At 44.1% G+C, this 18345-nt stretch overlaps 1 protein-coding gene across 1 annotated transcript in view; it reads right to left on the bottom strand.

The window, feature by feature from the left end:
• The window catches only part of TGM4 (transglutaminase 4), a 192378-nt gene that overhangs the window by 49247 nt on the left and 124786 nt on the right, over positions 1-18345 (bottom strand). The window contains exons 10-11 of the mRNA XM_086941753.1: positions 16626-16883; positions 7838-8128 (exon numbers count right to left, since the gene is read on the bottom strand). Of these exons, the coding sequence (XP_086797879.1) occupies positions 7838-8128; positions 16626-16883 (549 nt within the window). The remainder of the gene's footprint in view (positions 1-7837; positions 8129-16625; positions 16884-18345) is intronic.

The raw sequence follows: 18345 nt of genomic DNA, 5'->3' as shown, positions 1-18345 counted from the left end.
GCACTCTGTACTCTCTATGTACCCTGCACGCGCCACTTCCTATGCACTCCCTATGCACTCTGCACTTTTTATGCAGCACTCTGTATGCACTGTGCACTTTGTATGCACTCTGCACTTTCTATGCACTCTGCACTCCCTATGCACTCTGCACTTATCATGCACTCCCTATGCACTCTGCACTCCCTATGCAGCACTTTGCATAGAGAGTGCAGAGTGCATAGGGAGTGCATAGAGAGTGCAGAGTGCCTAAAGAGTGCAGAGTGCACTCCCTATGCACTCTGCACTGTCTATGCACTCTGCACTTCCTATGCACTCTGCACTTCCTATGCGCTCTGCACTTCCTATGCGCTCTGTATGCATTCTGCATTACCTATGCACTGTGCACTCTGCACTTCTTATGCACTCTGCACTCCCTATGCACTCTCTGCATTCCTTATGCACTCTGCACTTCCTATGCACTTTGCACTCTCTATACACTCTGCACTCCCTATGTACTCTCTCTGCACTTTGCACTGTCTATGCACTCCCTATTCACTCTGCATTACCTATGCACTCTCTATGCACTTACCTGAACTATAAGGGCATGTCCGACCTAGACATTAACCAAAGCAACCCCAGACCAGTTTTGGCCTAGTCACCGAGGTGCAGTTTGGCTCCAGTGACACTGTGTGCTCTGGACCCACGTTTGGGCATACCAGTCATACTCAGGGTGTCTCACTAAGAATCCATGAAGGAAGGACAGGAGCAGGTGTTTCAGGACAGGAAAAGGTGTTTCAGGACAGAAGCGGTGGAAACTTGTGTTCCATGAAGGATATTTCTAGACAACTGGTGTTGTCGAAAACAGTCAAATTTCAGTTTAGTGGACTGACAACGTGGCACATGCTTGCAACAAATCTGTGTTGACAGTGATTGGCACCTCACCCGCTGCAATGAGGGCAGGCCACCTGAAGGCAAGACCCATGACATTCCCACAGGCTAGGAGCAGACACTTCAGTGGTCTCTAGGACCCAAACCATAACCAAGAATGTGCTAGTAGCTGGGCCCAAACCATAACCAAGAATGTGCTAGTAGCTGGTCTTACTTGCAGCTAGACGGGGCACACAAAATTAAAAAAATTTCATGTAATGAACAGTTCCATCTTCGTCACTCTCAAAAGAATTTACTTTTTTTCTAAATTCAAAACAAGAGTAGGCTAAATCAGCATCCTAACTTTCGGGTTTGACTACATGCCACAAACCCATTAACCAAGCAAGCTGCATTTAGAGAATGCAGTCTTGGCTGAGATCCAGAAACCAAACTGCAAACATTTCTTTACTTTCAAGGTCCAAACAGCACAACAAATAAAGAAAACACCTGGTCGCAACTAGGTGTAGTCACAAAACACAAGCACAGCGCTTTGGGTGTGGAAATGGCTATTGAGTGCTCCAGAAAATGAACTAGTAAGATTGGTTTAGCGAAAATAAATTACACTTCTCCCACTTTTGCAAAGCCAATGAGTGCATGGATATACTCTCGAAGGAAGACTGGGGGAGGATGAGAAACAGATGAACAGCATTGAACGATAAACAGGTGAGAGATGGGTCAAAGGTCAGCTACATCTTGATCAATGGAAAACAACCTTCCGAGCAGCGAACCAGCCTGGCACAATGTAAAAGAGCAGGTCACGAGGCGCCCAGCTCACCTCACCATACACAGGGGTCTCAGAGCACACACTCGCGTGTTTATCTACGCCTGATGGGTCAAGTAAGGGCACACCCCATGATGGGGACTCGTTGGGTGGATTGCGTTCTGCTGACGTCACTCTCCGGGTTGCTGACCGCTCTCCAGCATTGCTGCCATCATTTTGCGTCACCTAGTCCCCGTCACCTAGTCCCTGTGGCCTGCAGTCCGCTTAAGATGCGGCTCCAAGGTCAATTCACCAAAATGCCTGGGGTAGCGGAAGTGCCTTTACATTCCACTTGACCTTCACTTACACATACATATTGATACATATACAAACACACACTCTGCCTACTCATTTACACTCTTACATAAACACACTTAAAACTGCCAGCACGCACACAACATACATATATCTAAAAGCATTTTTCCCCTTACCTCAGCTGCGAGGGAAAAGCATTCGCCAGCTATGTATACCCCATTTTTTATTAAACTAATAGCAAATCATGTAATATTGACTATTTGTATAACAAAAATGTTACAAAAACAGAGGCGAGTGAAGCCCTTACCGACGTCCAGTACGAAATGCTTCTGTTCCTGGCACTGCTGACGTTAGGGGTCGCAAAGGCAGTGCCAGGGGTGACAAGGGGCATGCCAGGGGTCGCAGCAGCAACCCTGGTGACCCCTAAATGACGTCCATGTCCGGCGCCAGAGAAACGATCTAGGAGCGAAAGGTGCACATTGAGAGGTGCAACCATGTAAGAATTTAGGCCGAAGATACCAGGGTTTGCAGGACGCCATGAGAATGCTCATTATATGTGGAAGTGCATCTTAAACAGAAAAAACAGGAGAGAAAAATATCTGAGACCATATTCTGTAGTCAATTTCCAGCATTATCAGGTGACTGCGTAAGTATACCCTGCACCGAAAAATAAGTCGCCGTGCACTCCTTTACTGGAAAACCCTCCGTGGAAACCCTTTAAAGATTAAAGGCCCGCCATACACATGTTCATGCAAACCGGAGATCACCAGCCTAAGTCCTTCTCAAAGTGGAAAACAGAATACTTCCAAAGTTTGCAATATCCCGGCATTTCAGCCTGGATTTATGTATACTATGCAATTCTCGGACAAAAGTAGTTTTCCAGCATTTACATTTGGGAGAAAACTACAGTTGAAAAGGCAGCTGACTCATGGCCAAATCCGAGGGCCCTCTACAGGACGACCCTTCGCTATCGCACTCAGAATAAATAAAGGCACTGTACGAGCAAAAAAGTTTATGGCAGAATGAAGGTCCCAGAAAATCAGGGGAAATTGGAATGGGATTGTGCTCAACTCAGGAGGACATTTTAAAGTGCTAAAAAGAGCGATTGTTGTCACCTGCTGCGAACATTTACCTTCCCTGCAACATTACTTGTTCACCATGCTGTCCCCAGGAATGCAGCTATCCTACGGCTTTCCGGAGGGTGTAAAGCGGCCTTGTGAACAGTAAACATACAACAAGTCATTCCGGATAGCGTCACAAACACATTATGTAGTGCAAATTTGATGAGCGCCACCCGAGTTAGCAAAGCTGCGTGGACATGCATGTTTGTAAGCAGCCTGCACGGAGCCCGTCGGGTAATGCCAAATACTCCCTTCTTAAGACTAAAAAACTGTTGCAAATCCCATTTCAAATCAATATGGCTTACACTATTTTCAGGGCAAGTGTCTAAAAGCGGCACCCCTTTATAAGATGTGTGTTCATGTGAATGAGCGATGTTCGAGAGGCACGCGCACAGGTTGGCAACTTTGAAATAGATGTACCCCATCCTTACTCTAGCTGCTGGGTCCAATAGAGGACCAACGCAGCGGCCACACACTGACAGCGGGGGTGGGGGGGGGGAAGGGGGGGGTGAGCGGGAACAGACACACACGGACATCTTTCGGGTGAGCTCCGATCCCGTTCCTGCAGTGAGGGTGAGGCCAGGCCGCCACACCCCTGGGGCTCACAGGGCTTCCTTCTTGTTTCACCCCTGCTAAGACCCCCGCAGCTCCACTCCGCCTCTTGCGTCAAGTTTCAGTCCCTCCCCCCCACCCGGTTCTATTTGCGCCTCTGGGTGAAGCTCACTCAGGTCTTTGAAGTCAGGAAAAGCAGGGTACCAGTCTCACCGGCTTCTCCTGCTGTTGTGGTTCCGGCAGGATGCGGGGCCCTCCTGAGTGCATGGAGGTCCCGTGGCTGCACAGGCGGATGGCTCCTTTCTCCTGGGCGGCGGGGTTCTCCTCCTCGCAACTGAGCCCCGCCTGCACCATCCGCCGCCTCTCTTCTTCCGTGTGAATGCACCGGGGCGCAGAGTAGGCTCCTGCCTGCCCCGGTGCTCAATGCAGCCGCGATTCTCAGCTGCCCCACTCACCGGCTTCTCCTGCTGTTGCGGTTCCGGCAGGATGCGGGGCCCTCCTCAGCGCATGGAGGTCCGGGGGCTGGACAGGCGGACGGCTCCTTTCTCCTCGGCGGCGGGGTTCTCCTCCTCGCAACGGAGCCCCGCCTGCACCATCCGCCGCCTCTCTTCTTCCGGGTGAGTGCACCGGGGCGCAGAGTAGGCTCCTGCCTGCCCCGGTGCCCAATGCAGCCGCGATAAACAAATCACTCACGTGAGCAGGAAGGCGGGTGCCGGCTCAATGCCGGACCAGATTCGGGGGCGTTCCCGGCTTTTGGCTGACGTAGCCAAAAGCCAAAAATTCTCGGGAACGCCCCCGAATCTGGTCCGGCCATGACGGACGCCTCTCTGTTCCAATGGCTAGCCTCCATTTATGGAGCTAGCCAATGAAACAGAGGGGCGTATTCAAGGCACCCATACTGGAAACTACAGATTTCTCTGGGGGCGGAGCTAAAAGCTCAGTTCCCCAGTCGAAACCTAAAAACGGCCCCCAGGGCCCAAAACCTGCCCCTACCCTTGCGGCGTACCGGAGGATTGTCCGGTGCACGCAAAGTCATTGGCACTGGACATTTGCAAGTGCAAAACCGACATCTACACCTAATTATTAGTGGAATGTTGACGTTTTGCTTATGTTGGGTGATCCAGCGGTCTGTGCAAAATTGTACAGATGCAATTTTTGTAATCTGGACCGTAATTTACAAGTGAAATGTTTTGATTTCCATACTCTGGGCGAATATCTAGTATCTCCCTTAATGCAACGGAACTTCTCCTCCATTGCCCTCAGAAAAAAAAGTATTTTGTGATCAGAACCATACCTCAGATTTAAAAAAACATCTTGGACATTTTTAAATACCCATCAAGTCTATGCATCTCTTAAAATTTAGTACGAAAATGGGTGCACACACATCAATTTCAACTTAAGTTCTACAATGATTAATTATATGATCCTTCTTTTTTTAGCAGACACATTTCGACCAGAAAAAGTACTTTTTCAAGGGTGTGCTCTATATTTGTATGGTTAGTTGCTAATTGGGGTTGTTTTCAGATATGAGGTTTCAACATGTCAACCACATTTGGCATTTGCTATGTTTCAGCGTACAAACAAATGTATTAAAACAGCCAGTGGCAAGCACGCCCTGGTGGAAGCAAGGGAAATCGAGCCACTTCTTTGTGGCCACTAAATTGATAATTTTGACATTGGGTCCCTCACACTCATTGGCCCAGTGCTACTGTTGCACTACTGATATCTACACCCCTGAAAGGAGTGTTAGTAAACTGATACATCTCAACTTCTTTATGGATTGCTTATAGTCAGGGCTTAAAGTGGGAAGAAAAAACTGGGGGGTCTCTCAAAGGGGCGTGGTCAGTGTAATTAGGGGCGTGGCTTTAAATCACTTACGCAAAAAATCTCTGCTTAGCATAGTGTGCTGCCCGACTTGTATTTTGCTGTTTCTGTCATTGCATCCAGATATTTGATATAAGTAACATCATACCTACATTAAGTAAGGAATATTGGCTTTGTCAATGGTTATTACTTGCAGAAGATAAATAAGCTGCAACTATGACTTGTGTATAATATTGACAAAGCTTCCACTTAAATCCCTGGTGACCCTACCACAATGTTGCTGCTCCTGAGTTTCAGAAAGAGAAGGGAAATCCAGAAAGAAAATGACTCTTAAAGGATTTCCCTTCCCCCACAACGCTCACCTGGCATGACGTCATGCCGTAACTGCTCTACTACTGAGAAGTGAGCAGTGTGAGCAGAGCACATCCATGTGCCTGCTATCTCGAAACCGGTCTCTATCAGGCTTTGTTTTGCGCCCTGGCACTTTTTTCCGGACTGCAGTGACAGCAAAACAGCTGTCACTGCAGTCTGGGAAAAAAACAGACTGCCTGTGTCAGGGCTCAAAACGGAGCCCGATAGAGACCCGTTTCGAGGCACCCTGAAAAAAACTGCCGGTGCTCAGACCCCTTGAGACCCGGCCCACTTAAAGCCCTGCTTATAGTTAATGTTTGTGCCACAGTGTCATATATTTGTTAACCTTTTTACGAGTTAGGATTTCATATCTTTCTATGAATCATAAAGACAGTCATCCGCAATGACAATTTTGAAATGAAAGGTCATTTTCACTTTACCACCACACCTTTGAAACACATTTTCAGACCTTCCTCATATGTGCAAAAAAACAGTAGTGGCTGGAGTGTGGGCAATGCGGCGGGTGGGGACAACGGACGACAGGAAGGTGCGGGAGATTGAGGGGCAACGGACAACAAATAAACACTTAAAAAAAAAAAAAAGGACTTACCTTCCGCCTGCTGCCCGACATTCTTTTCAGTGTCCTCGCTGCTGCACCGGCTTCCAGCCTCCCCTGCGGCCAATCCTGACGCTGTCTCATGTTTGAAAGCAGTGTTAGGATTGGCTTGAGCAATGACATTTTCACTCCCAGAGCGACTGGGAGGCTGTGCTTTGCTGCCTCCAACCCAACAACGAAGCTGGGGTTGGAGACAGCTCAGTGCGCATGTCAATTTGGCTGGCCTGAGACGGCCGGCCAAACTGAAATGCGCACTGACAAGTGTCACCCAACCCCCTCTGCCACTGCCCTCATGATGACCCTGCCCCTCGACATGCCCAGCCCCCTCAGAACCTTGGAAATAAAACAATAATAAACCAGTTTTATTATTGTTTTATTTTTCAGGTTTTGAGGTTAGCCGGCGTGGGGGGGTGAAGCTCCTCTTCTATAGCGGAGGAGCCGCAACTGAGCAATACCAACCACTAGCAAGAGTTTTTCTGGAGAGTGGGGGCCAGATTTACTAAGGGCCTGCATGGCCCCTGCCTCACGCAAGGCGACGCAAGCCCTCAACTGGTTTTTACTACGCCACACAAAGCCACCTTGCAGGAGGGACCCATTCCATGGGTGGAGTGTGGGCGTTCCCAAGCATCTACCCAAGGATTTTGACGTATTCCAGATTTACAAAGCGTCGTAAACCTAGGAATGTATCAAAATGATATACCTCCCAGATGTAACGAGAGAAAATCTTTATTTCCCCTTGTTACTTCCTTTTTCTATGTGATGCAATCCACATTACACATAGAAAAAGGAAAATGCTTTTAAAGACTGTTTTGGTGCAGGAAGGCATGTCTTCTTGCACAAAACAAATCTTGCTCGTAACGCAGGCACCCGCAAGGGCAGGTGTCTGTGTTGGCGCTAGGCTGCACACACTGAGCCGGTGCAAGAATGGAGAAGAAATATGCTTTATCTTTGTAAATATGGTTCATTTCTGATGTGTCCCTTTAACTCAGTTCAACAAGTTGCCTTGCAGCGCACTGTTCCGTGAAATGTTAGTAAATCTGCTGCTAGATACATAAGAGCAGGGCATATACAACTGCAATAAACATTCAATCCAGTGTCACTCCACCAGAAGGGACACTAATATCCCACTAATTTTTTTTATGGACCATATTTAGCTTTCAGATACATTTGGAATTATGCTCTCGCCGCAGGTACCCGTGACATTCTCTTCATATGGTGAACCTACTGAAAAGACTGCAGAATCTCCCTGGTGATCCCTAGCACTAAATGTTGTAATTTGTTTTCCACTTATTCCGTCACTAATATATGTATTGCAATGCACAATTTAACAGTGCAGTGATAGGAGAACTTTGTAGTGGGCAATGAATATTTGAAATATCTAATAAACCGCTTTCTGACGGTTGCACTATCAAAACCCAGACCTAATATGTTTTTTTAAAGGTTTCCCTGTACCTTCATTCTCTCCAAGCTCAATGGTCTTCTTGATGGATGCAAGATTTGCTATAGTCTTTCCAGTGTAGCTCTGCAGCTGACAGCCAACCGTGAGATTGATTGTTTCTGTTTGTAGAGAATCTGTAGAAACTTTAATGTCAAGAGCAATGGGGTTTCCTGGAAGCAAAGTTTCTTCATGTCCGATTTCCAGATGAATAATAGATGGAGGAGGGGGTGGTGCCAATGCAAAGCAGCGTGCTGTTTTCAAATAGGAGCAAGCATTTTGCATAGAGTTCCTTTCTTCTGTAGAACCTAAATAGAGCAAAAGAAATTAGCTTTTCAAAACAAAATAATTCACGTACGTGGTCAACATTTTTTTTTCTCATTTAGAGAAGATGAGAACTGCAAATGGTGAGTTAGTGGTTTGCAGCATATGGCCATTTTTTTTACTATTTGAGGTAATGCAGTATTAGACCAATAACAATTGCATTGATCCTATTTTGCATCACCATATAACAATGCGCTTTAGCACAAGCAAATACCTACCATTAGCTCCTGAAAAACATGCAGAAACACCATTTCTTAATGATAATCTTGATTCAAAGATAAATGTGTTATACTACCACAAACTCCAGGTGATGATAAGATTGTTTATGATTTATGGAATTACTGTGAATTTCCCTGCCGACTCTAAATTAGGCCCTCAAACATCAAGCGATAGTTCATCCCATAAAATATTGTTGATTATAATTAATGATGTTCTTATTAACTGGATGTTATAACTTTTCTGAAGTAATCGAATTTATTTATTCACTGTTGTGACAAAACAACTGTAGGACACAAAAGTTGTTTTCCATTGTTATGCCACTAGGGGGATCAGTCACTTCACTTGAGGAACCCTGCCTTGCCACAGTATTTGCAGGTGGTGGTGTCACCGCTTTCTAAGGGCTCTTCTAGATCTGCACAGGGGGGAGGGAGTTGCATGCATCAACAGCCACATTCCCTGCTAGCCTCAGGTCTTCCTAACCCGCACCAACAGAGGAGCGGATTCCGTGCAGACCAGTAGCTCTCACCGAGCAGTTGTCAGCATGGCGTTGGCTTGGCATTCTAAGGGTAAGGGCAGAACTTTGAGTAGGGAGAGGGGGAGAAGACAATGGGAAGGGGTGTGTGACTGTTCGCCTTGATCTTTTAAAATTTGGGTGAGGGGGGAAATCAAGCACAGCAGATGGTTTCTGTGGGAGGCCAGTGACCAGGCATTTTTTTTATATTTGAGAGATGGAGGGAATAGGTGATGGTCAAGGTTATGTGGGAAGGTGGCAGGATACCAGATATTGCTGGAGAAAACGGAGAGTGCTATGACTGGTTTGGTCGGCCCTGGGGCCAACTAAACAACAGCAAATCGTAAGGCTGTCTGGAAGATAATATACATTTTAAATTTTGGTGTTACTGAAGGGATTACCAGTTCTGGGATGCGTCCTTTTAATGCAAACCTATACAAAACGTTTTACACTGGGTACGCTTTGATTGCTATTACTAAAAATATAACTTTTGCAAGCTTTGTAACCACTTAAACACTAAAACGTTCTGCACATTGTTGGCACTATATCTTATACAATTTGGAGCCTTGTAATGTAATTAATTGATATTTTTTAAGGTGCAGAAAAGTATCCTATGCTGTTTGTAATTCTTTTTTTTAAACTCACTTACATATTGGTTTGCCTTTCTTTGCTCTGTGACTAATGTAAATCCCCACCTTTTGCACCTCTGCCTTATTGATTTTAGATCCTGCGTTTTTAATTATTTTGTAAGCTGAAGCACTTGCACTTTATTCAGCTAGGATGTCCCGAGAGACAGCGTTGAGCACGTAACCTCAGATTTCCCTGCATCTAGATTATCATTGTTCCACAATAGATACATTCCTGTGCTGTAGGTGTCAAATGTATTATGTACATGACTGGCACTACATTTCACTGGGGGTTCTACTTTTTAAAGTTTATTATTCTGGCCTGAAGTTTTTACTAACATTTTTTACCATAGCATGATCTGTATAAACTCTGCTTTTTGGCATGATGGCCCACAATAGGTTATTGTCTATGGTCGAGTGTTAGTACACCAGTTCTGTGTCCCCAAGCCAAGAGTGGGTAATTCTACGAATATTTTAGACTTGGTGTCTGTATAATTTTCAGCTTTTAATGTATTGTGTTTCCTTTCAAAACTATTTTAATTGTGCTACTTTTATGGCCATTAGCCAAAATAAAGTAAATAAATAAAGACAGAAAGACTTACAAATTCACAGTGCTTTTTATCACAAGCTGGTATGTCATAGCACCATAAATATACGCGCTATTAGTCTCAAAGTGCACCAAACATGATTCAAATCAGTGACCCTCGGATTAGACACAAGGACATCTGATGTGATCGCATTAACCAAATGAACTTTCCAAACAGAGCAATAGAGTTCCCAAATATTAGTTTAACTTGCCTTTACTTTTCATGTAAGGTGTTTGCATTATATTTATGTAAAAGGCCAACAAAATAGTTAAACTAGTTTCTTCCTTTTAGTCACGTCTCTGAACCTTCAGCGTACTCATTGAGGCTGCCCCAATGTACTCAGGATCTCCTTTCCCATAATTTATTTTTTTGCACTTCAACTACTGCTCTGAACTCCTTTGTGAGAATATCTCTATTATTCACATGTATCCAGCAATAACTATATCTGTCATAAAAGGCTTTTTGAACAAAGGCTACTAGTATAGATTGCAGGGAGACAGACAAGAACTGTTGCAAAAGTGTAATTAGCTGATGGGTGTTCTACAGGGATTGAGTCAGAGAATGTTCCAAATCACTGGCTAGTACACAGGATAAGAATGCTACCCACCACCAGCTTTTCGGAATACTGTGGACCTGGTGAACATTTCGGTGAAGAAGAATGTAGTGTATCATGCTCTCCACAGGAGCTAGGAGACAGGAAATGCTTTCCAAGTGTGAGTTGGCTGGTTTCCTGTACTGCCTCAAGCAAAAGAGGAGTTTCATTTGTGGCATCTTACCCCATCCCGGGTACATGCAAATTATCACGCCACACATAAAGCTTGGTATTACATGTCTGTATTCCTCAGTGTGTACCCATGAACTGAACATTCTACATCATTAATTCCATCACCCAGGCATATACAGTATGCTATGGAGTCTGTCAGGAACCAAAAGGATTCTGTCATCTCTAACTCACAAGACACTACACCATCCTCTGTGGGAGAACCACCAATCCAGCAGAAAGTAGGCTGTACTGGACCCTGTAGGGGCCCTGCCTGAAGAGAGACCTGATCTCTGGAAGCCTTTCTTGAATGTTGTTAGGAAAACAGAGAGACGTTTCCAGAAACTTCAACTAAGGGACCATTTTTAGGTTTCGCCTGGCATTCGCTGCGCAGCAGCGTTCGCGCAGGCGAAATCTAATGTTAGAACAGTACGGGGGGCTTTGTCCCGCCTGCTCTTCCATTGGTTAGCTCCATAAATGGAGGCTAGCCATTGGAAGACATGGTTGTCCATCACTCTTTCCCCCGTCACGACGCGATTCGGGGGCGTTTCTTGCTTTTTTTAAAATCTTGGTATTTAATCTTGACGTCACTGCAAGAACACGCCCCGAATCTCGAAAATGCCGGAGCTTTGTGGCAGTAACTGCTGCCTTGAGAGCACAGACCCTGAGGCAACAATAGCCGTACTGCGATAACTTTTCACCCGCCCCGGGTCTAACTGCACCATCACGCCGCACAGCAGTTCATATTTTTTTTCAAAGGTAGTGTGATTCCGAGTCTATACTTTTTATTGTTGGACCTGGTGTTGTTTTGTTGTATTGCTTTATGGTTCCTTGCTGTTTATTTTATAGTGTTCAGTTACAAGCACCGAGTTTCATCACACAGCATGTGCACCTTTATTCACGCACGGTGCCGTCCATCTCCTCCCAGCAGGCAGGCATGGCGCAAACAGAGCATTTTGCCTAAAACGGCTTCCTTCTGCTTGGCGCCCTCAGCCTCTTCCACCTCTCCCCGCTGCCACAAAACCCCAGCAAGGTGCCCACAGTCTCTTCTACCTCTTCCCACTGCTACGAATCCAAAGCAGGCAGGGCGAAAATAGAGCAGGCTGCCTCAAATAGCTTCCGCCCGCTGCCAGCAAACGCTTTCAATTTAAATTTATAAGCCTCGGAGCGGCAGTCTTTGTAGGTATTACAGACTAAATGTGTGCCCGGGGATACTACACGTTAAGAGCTCCGGAAATGGAGGGGCGTGTTCGAGCCCATCGGCTTTTGGGGACGAGGCTTGTTTTGCATATCTCACCCACTACCCCCTTCTTCCACGGACCTGATGGGCAGCTGCTGTGTGCAAACCCAGAGAAAGTCCTGAAGGTACGACATCTTTATTATTCCCCCCAATCACCCCCTCTGCTTGGCAAACTTTTCTTTTTGCTTGGGATAGTTTGAAATTCTTTGTTTCCGTGTCAACCTCAAATCCCCACCCTTGTCCTCATTTTATAGACACTATTTCCTACGCTGGCTCCCCGCTTGTCAAAGTTGTAACATGGGCCATTTCACATGAAAACGCTGGCCAAGCTGTACCGTTTTCTCAGGAGGAAGGAACCCGTGGTCATGGGAACTTGCACCCAATTAGTGTGACCACATTACTAGCATTATCCTGGCCATCTTTTTTAATGTATTTTTTTACAATGTATAGTTTAACCACTTTTTTTAAAACTTTTACACTGAATGCATTTGTCCATAATAGTTTTGAGCAGTAGCGGACCCATATGCATTTCTTAAAGTGAATGGTGACTAGCGAGTTGAGTGTAGGTCCGTTGAGAGCCGTGGGGTCTGCAGCTGGGGGGCCACGGTGCGCTGCTGTGTTTCTGCTCCCATGGTCTAGCTCACCGAAGCCCTGAAGTGCCTGTCTCGTTGTTTCCTCGCAGGGGACAGTTTTGCGGTGAATGCCTGCCTGGCTCGCAAGGGGATCGAAGACTGGATGGTGAAGCAGAAAACTTCGGGCAGTGGGGGCTCCTCAGGACCCCAGAACCAGGTCTGTCGTCATAAGGCTGGCTGCGCGTTCCACCACTCCAGGGTACGTAGGGGTGAACACATGCCCCCCCATTCTCACCTTTCAAACAATATTGCGTCTGTGTCTGCGCGGACCTTCAAAAGCCAGCGTGTGCTTACAGTGGGCTGCGGAAGCATCTTTGCCTAAAGTTGTCAGGCAAAAAAAGTATTTCTAAACTCCTGTGTAACCTATTTCATCCTAAGCAGCGCCTTATATTGTAGAGCACCACCTGGTTATCAGCATATGCACTTAGGGAATTTGAGAAAGAGTTTTGGCACACTCTTTAAAACTTTTCTACAGTGACACGTATACCATGCATCATCGCCATCCTCACGGGCTAGTTCTGCCCCAGCGTAAGTCGCTGTGAAATTTACTGTTACTGCACCTATTATCTCCTCAAATGGTTACAGTAATATGTGCTTTGTGGGGCTCGCAGTGTGTGGAGGGGGCTCGCAGTGTGTGGGCGGGCTTGCAGTGTGAGGGGGGCTCTCAGTGTGTGGGGGGGCTCTGTGTGAGTGTGGGGGGACTCTGTGTGGCTGTATGGGGGGGCTCTGTGTGGGTATGTGGGGGGCTCTGTGTGGTTGTGTGTGGTGGGCTCTGTGTGGGTGTGTGTGTGGGGGGCTCTGTGTGGGTGTGTGTGTGGGGGGCTCTGTGTGGGTGTGTGTGTGGGGAGCTCTGTGTGGGGGTGCTCTCTGTGGGTGTGTGTGTGTGGCATTTGCGAGAGATTAAGCTATTGGCATTGTAAATGACAATGCCATTTATTTATCTGTTTTCAAAACCAACACATAAATAAAAATGTTGTCATTTACAATGCCAATAGCTTTAACTTTTGCAAAGGCGAAACTGTTGCATTGTAAATGCTTGTTCATTTTGTTGCCTCTGTCACCCTCCCAGAGAAAAACACAACCTTTCCAGTTATGACCTACGGATTGGACCTAATTGGAGCTTCTGCCAATGAAATTAAGACACATACAGCCACCAAAAACAATTATCTGGCCCATTGGCATCCTAGTCAGCTACAGCCTACTTTCCTTGCTCTGCTAGAATCTTCGGCAAATAAAAATACAAAATACATCCAAATATAATACCTAGAATCAGGACATGGTGGCAAAATTATCTCGGCAGCAATGTGGCCCTTTAGCTACAAAGTTCGATTTCGTCCATCTTGGAGCTTTTTGTGCTAAATCTGAACGCTAAATGTTTCTATAATTCTATTTGAACCTTTTTGTCTTTAGTTTGTTTTTTACATTTTTCACGATTCTTCTATTTTTTTGTGGCGTTTTTGTCTGTTTTGTCTTGATTTTAGTTTTATGTGGTACTGCTTCCACCGATTACACCTTTTTCTGAGGAAATCCTGCTTGTTATGCTATGCCTACGAGCGGGAGGAGCAGAGTTTTCCCAGGCAACTGTGCTTTAATCTAGCAAGATATAGTCTTACTAAATTCATCTGGTGCCCCCTCTCGAATTAATAGTTATTGCTTGTAATGGATCTGACCATTGACCCATTCTTTTGGCAATTCAATGGCAATTCAATGCTAATAGGTAACGTTAGATTGAGAGTGTAATTATATTAGAGTTATGTAAATGCAAATAATTACATTTGTGGACTTCATCTAACCTTGCCAATACATCTTATTTGTAACATGCCGTATTTCCATTGTGAACAGCAGGCATCCAATAGTTGTTCTTTATTCCCCTGTAAGGAAGTTTACCTTTGGAGTAAAGTTAATACACTATCAATTAGATTTCAGGTTTAAATGTTGCTTAAGCAGGGCAACATTAATTTATATCACTTCTTTACTATTTGCGCCCATTCCACTGGTAACAAAATGGGGTTAACAAAGTCCTTAAATAAGGATTTTTATTAGAACACCTATTTAAGATGCATGTGCCATGTCAGGCACTGCCAATGGTGAGTTCATTTTTTCAAATGATTTTAGAAAAGTGTGTCTCTCTCCCTAGTTACATTTCTGGTACAGTGATAAATCTATTTAGCAGAACGATTTGCAGGATTCCTATATCCCTGTGTACTAGTTTTTTTTTTTAAATGATCATTGATTTCTTACATTATGTTCTCCCTGCAGGAATCCGATATATTTAATATTTATGGACCTGGAAATGAAATTTGTATGAGCTCCAAGTGAAGCTGAACACATTGTAATTTATTTGCACAGAAAACATTTTTTAAACCTTTCTTTTATAAAATGTCATAGAATGTTACGAACAAATCAGCCTTCGCCAGTGTACAACAGCTATCCGGACCGCCCTGCCTTACATGGGAAGGACCAATGGAATAATTCTTATCTGCAGTCTCCAGGAAAGGCCATATGCTTTGATCATGCAGTTTGAACCAGGTCTTGTCCAAGCAAGGACCAAACAAGCCTTTGCCTTTGCTCTCACATGGGTGCACTCGGATACGAACAAGGAAGAAACACAAGGGGAAAAGGTTAATTTCTCCACAAGCACAGTCACGGGAATCTGGGAATTCAGAAGTTAATGTTAGACTTTAATATCACAAAATCTGCAACGATAAGATTGGTAAGGTCACTATGTTGTAAAAGTGAATGTAGGTTAGTATAGAGAAAGTCTACAATGGCTGCTTTTCAGGCTTAGGCAATGCACCAGTGAGAACACAACTTTCTCATTAAAGGTACTTAAATGGAACAAATGAACAGCAGTTTTGGATCGCTGAAGTTTCCTAATTCCTGAAGCAAGTAGTCTCTTCTACCAGTGTCCTAATCTGATCAAACCTGATAGCAATAATTGGACCCCCCTGCTTTTGGATCTGGTCATTTTGGTGTCTAGCCTGAGAAAGCCTTGAGTCCGGCCACTGCCCAGTCTTCTCCCACCACGCCAGTCTCACCTGGACACAGAAGTAACAACATACAAGAAATATCAATTTAAAATTTTAGCCAGTTGCGGTTATCCATCTATAGACTATTCTCTCTAGTTTTTAAAAATTATTTTTCTTCTATTATTCTGAGATTAGCAGTTGATAAATATTTTTCATTTTCATTTGAATTATTGCATCTCTTTATCTCAGATGCTTCATGAGAATAAGTGAGTTGGACCCACACCGCCAAATGTGAAACAATTATATTTAAGGTTCATTTTGGTATAGTGTGAAACAATTATATTTAAGGTTCATTTTGGTATGTGTGGGGATGTTCCCTATAGTCTCGTTGTTGTGGGAGGTTAGCCATGGAACATATAAACATCTTCAGCCATTTGCGCCAAACAGCTTGATAGAATTTAGTAGCTAATATTTTTTCTTAATTTGCATGAACTTGGCTTGGTCTTCACATGTTTTTAGGTTTTAACTGCAATGCGATTGATTCTTGCACTATTAAACTGCCTAACACTTCCTTTTTTGATATGCGTCATGAGGTGGGCCCACAATATTGAAGGGTAAGGCACATATATACTTAAGGGTCCTGTTTGCCATGCTTCTGGAGGTTTCATATGCTCAGGCTGTGTATTTAGGTTAGCTACAATACATGTAAACACTTCTGATTATTTGCTCATTACATCTTGCTAGGAGATTTTGCAAACTGTTTTTCTGTTTTGCACAAATAGCCTTACACCATTTCCACATGAAACTAGAGAACATAAATTGAGCTTACACAAATGAACATCCCACAAACTGTGTTTGAGGTCAAGCAACATGTTACTTTTTTAATAGAACAATTCATTCTTTCTTTAAACGAGTACATAACAGGCATCATGCTTACCCTCTACGAACTTGTACTGTGAAGTTATGTCTTCCCTTCTGTTCTGATTGACAGCTTTAGTACTAATACACTTCCCTATATTGCATCTCTCCTCGTGCAACTGGGTGATTTCTTCTTCTTCTTCATCATCCACATTCTTTACCATCCAAAAGATCTTGTCTGCATTAACCTCAGCAAATATAAACTTTGAGTCGAAAGGTAAATACACCTCTCCATTTTTAATGGCTTTGAGAGGAGAAGGTCCACACTGGAAAATCCCTATATTGGAAAAATGTTAGCTGTTAATTCTCAGGTACAACTTGAAGACTCAGTTTAAAATTAGATATAGTGAAATTTGACTATTTCGATTGACCTCAAAGGAACCCTGCCAAGCTCAAACAATGTATTTACTATTTTATTTCAATGGGGTATGTATAAAGAATGAGCTAGTCATAGAGGATAGTGGTACTGTCCATAGCAACATGAGGCGTAGTCAAAATGTCAGAATAGAGAAACAAGCCCACAAGTTTATGATGAGTACTCTTGACAATAAATGTGAGCAAACACAGAACACACACCCACTCAGTGTCATAAAGCGTCTAGGAAGGTAGGCAGATTTCTAAGAGGTCGTTTCGGAGACTTATCCTGAATTGTGTCACTGAAGGTGCAAGTCTGAAGTTTAAAAGGAGGAGATTTTAGAGACTTTCTCTTTATGGAAAGAAAGCCTGTTGGCTTGTGTGTTGATTGTGAGTGTTTTGTATTTCAAGCCTGGCCATGGATGTGCCCCTAGAGCGTGTGTGCCACCAGGCATGTTCAATATAGATCCAAGGTAATCTTGTTTACTCAACTGAACTGCCATGCAAAGTACACAACACCGTTTTAAGTGGATTTTGGCAGGAAGATTAAGCCAATGCAGTTGTTTCAAGGTAGGCGAGATATTTTGGAATGTTCTTCGGTTGTAGATCAGATGAGCAGCTGGGTGGACAGCGGTTCTTATTGCTGTCAATAATAACTCAGATGAACCAGTGAATAGTGTGTGTTCTGTGAGTGTGAGACAAACAGTGTCCTGGACTGTGGGATGGAAATGAGGAAGGAGCAGCCTCAATTTTGGACAAAAAATATTAGAGGTCCCCCTTACTTAAGAGGTAGGGGCACCATAGGAAGGGGCATTATTTGACTGTTAATCCTTTAGCCCTGTTGAAACCAATTTGGATGAAACAATTATCCCTTATGTGGATATCAGCAACACAATGGGGCCATAAATAATAGGAAGAATAAAATACATACATATAATTTAAAGCTGTAATCAGTGGAAAATACATTATATTAGTCAAACTGGATGAAAAAGCGTGGCCCAGGTTTCTACAAAAACTATATTTTCACTCCAATGTCAACATTTTTGTTCCAGGTTAGTACGTTATTCTTTATATATATGGTATTTAAATAGTGCACATTTTACAGAAAGGCAGAAGGAAGAGCTGTGCAGTTTCAAAGGCAAACAGCCAACATGCACTAATAATAATAATAATAATAAGTAATTGTGTTGTAATTACGAGTAATTACACTAGAGAGAATTACACCAGTTGTGTCTCCCCCCCCCCCCCCTCCTGGTTTTTGACATTTTGGAAGTAGAAATAAGTTTGAGAGTAGCCCCTCACCAATGCCTTGTCTCCTGTCACACCTTTACGAGTTGCACAACATGGAACTTCTCTGGTCTGCTTTTTTACAAATTCATTTTCAA

The sequence above is a fragment of the Lissotriton vulgaris genome, chromosome 10, assembly GCF_964263255.1.
Source record: "Lissotriton vulgaris chromosome 10, aLisVul1.2, whole genome shotgun sequence".
Taxonomy (NCBI): domain Eukaryota; kingdom Metazoa; phylum Chordata; class Amphibia; order Caudata; family Salamandridae; genus Lissotriton; species Lissotriton vulgaris.
The sequence above is the reverse complement of the archived record's forward strand: the minus strand, read 5'-3'. Positions and strand labels throughout refer to the sequence as shown.